This window comes from Eimeria mitis, genomic scaffold (assembly GCF_000499745.2).
Source record: "Eimeria mitis Houghton genomic scaffold, Emh_scaff1570, whole genome shotgun sequence".
Taxonomy (NCBI): domain Eukaryota; phylum Apicomplexa; class Conoidasida; order Eucoccidiorida; family Eimeriidae; genus Eimeria; species Eimeria mitis.
Window position 1 is genome coordinate 3924 of NW_013569815.1, and position 1894 is coordinate 5817.

Below are 1894 nucleotides of genomic sequence, written 5' to 3' on the forward strand. Positions count from 1 at the left end.
AGTTGCTGCTGCTGCTGCAGCATCAACTGCTGATGCTGTAGCAGCAGCAGCTGCTGCTGCTGTATATGTTGCTGCTGCTGCTGCTGCTGACTGAGTGGCCGATTCAGCAGCACGCAGTGCTGAGCCTTAAAGCAGGAGTTGCCACGTAGGCCCGGCAGCGGCAGCAGCGGGTGCTGCTGTTGCTGCTGCTGTTGCTGCTGCTGCTGCTGTTGCTGCTGCTGCTGCTGCTGCTGCTGCTGCTGCGCATGCAAGCTAGAGTGCCACGTCTGCAGCCCCGGGCTGCCGGGCGGGTGGCAGAGGGTCCAGTGGGCCCCAGCAGATTGAGATGTGCTGCGGAGGGGCCCCCTCTCGCTGCTGCTGCTGCTGCTGCTGCTGTTGCTGCTGTTGCTGTGTATCCATTGAGGGGCCCCTGAACCCGCCCCCAATAGGGGCCCCCTCCTCCCTCGCGGGGAGCTGGGGGCCCCTTGTGCTGTAACCACCGACGGGTGTGCAGACGCTGCTGCAGCAGCAGCAGCAGCAGCAGCATCAACAGCAGCAGCAGCAGCAATCAAGCTGCTGCTGCTAGCGATGATGCGCCGCCCTCCTGCATGCTGACAGCCTGCTGCAAGGGCCCCCAAACCCATAGCTGCAGCAGAGTTCAGGTACACCTGCTGCTGCTCGGGCGAGCTGCTGCTGCTGGAGCTGCTGCTGCTGCTGCTGCTGCTGCTGCTGCTGCTTCTCCTGCTGCTGCTGCTGCTGCTGCTGCCATCGGAGGACCCAAAAACAACGGAATGAGCTGCGGGGGCCCCTTCGGGTTTGCCGTCAGCGGGGGGCCCCTCAGAGGGGGGAGGGGCCCCTGCAGCTGCTGAGCGGCTATTGTTGTTGCTGCTGCTGCTGCTGCTGCTGTTGTTGCTGCAGGTCCTGCTGCTGCAGCCAGTGAAGGTCCTGGGGGGAAGGCGCCTGCAGCAGCAGCTTCTGCTGCGGCTCCTGCTGCAGTTGTTGCTGCAGTTGCTGCTGCAGTCAGCAGCAGCCTCCTTGCAGCAGGGCCCATACCTCTCTGTTGCTGCAGCAGCAGCAGCAGCAGTAAAAAAGAAAGATGAGGCAGCAGCAGATTCAGCAGTAAGCTCACTACGCATTGTCTCTATAGGGTGGCGGCGCAGTAAGGGCCTCAGGGGGGCCCCCCACTCAAATGACTGGGGGGCCCCCCAATCTATACCCTGCATTTCCGCTGGGGGCCCCTCTGGGGGCCCCTCGGGGGGCCCCTCTGGGGCCCCCCCCATTGTATGCACCCGGGACAGCGCGGGCGAGGAGGGGACCTTCAGGAGGCCCCCCCCCAACCGGGGGCTTGCTGGGGGGCCCCCTACGGTCCAAGGTAGGGGGCCTAAGGGGCCCCCTATCGTGCCCCCCGCTACGGGGGGGCCCCCTACGGGGGCCCCCACTACGGGGCCCCCCACTACGGGGGCCCCTACGGGGGCCCCCACTACGGGGGCCCCTACGGGGGCCCCCACTACGGGGCCCACTACGGGGCCCTCTACGGGGGCCCCCCCAAGGGGGGCCCCGTTCGTCGTGAGAGCATCGTCTATTGACATAGAACGAGAGGAGTCGCATGCACGGCAGTAGGGGGCCCCCAGAAAAGGGGTGAGGGGGTGGTAGCTGCTGTCTATACAGCTGCGGCGAGAGTCTAGCTGCTGCAGCAGCAAGGCGAGGGGGGGCCCCTTCAACTCTGTACCCCCAGCTGCTGCTGCTGTGCTGTAGCCCCCAGATAAAGAACAGCTGCATACACACAAAGCATAGAAAGAATAAATATATTTATATAAATAGTTTTAATATAATAAATATTTTTTTTTATTATAAAGTTATTATATTATTATAATAATAAAACAAGAATAACAATAATAATAATATTATTATAAGA

At 61.8% G+C, this 1894-nt stretch overlaps 1 protein-coding gene across 1 annotated transcript in view; it reads right to left on the reverse strand.

Moving 5' to 3' along the window:
- The window catches only part of EMH_0039700 (uncharacterized protein), a gene marked incomplete at both ends in the record, with an annotated part of 5076 nt that overhangs the window by 1368 nt on the left and 1814 nt on the right, over positions 1 to 1894 (reverse strand). Inside the window, 1 exon segment of the mRNA XM_013495430.1 lies at positions 1 to 1752. Coding sequence (XP_013350884.1) covers positions 1 to 1752 — 1752 coding nt within the window.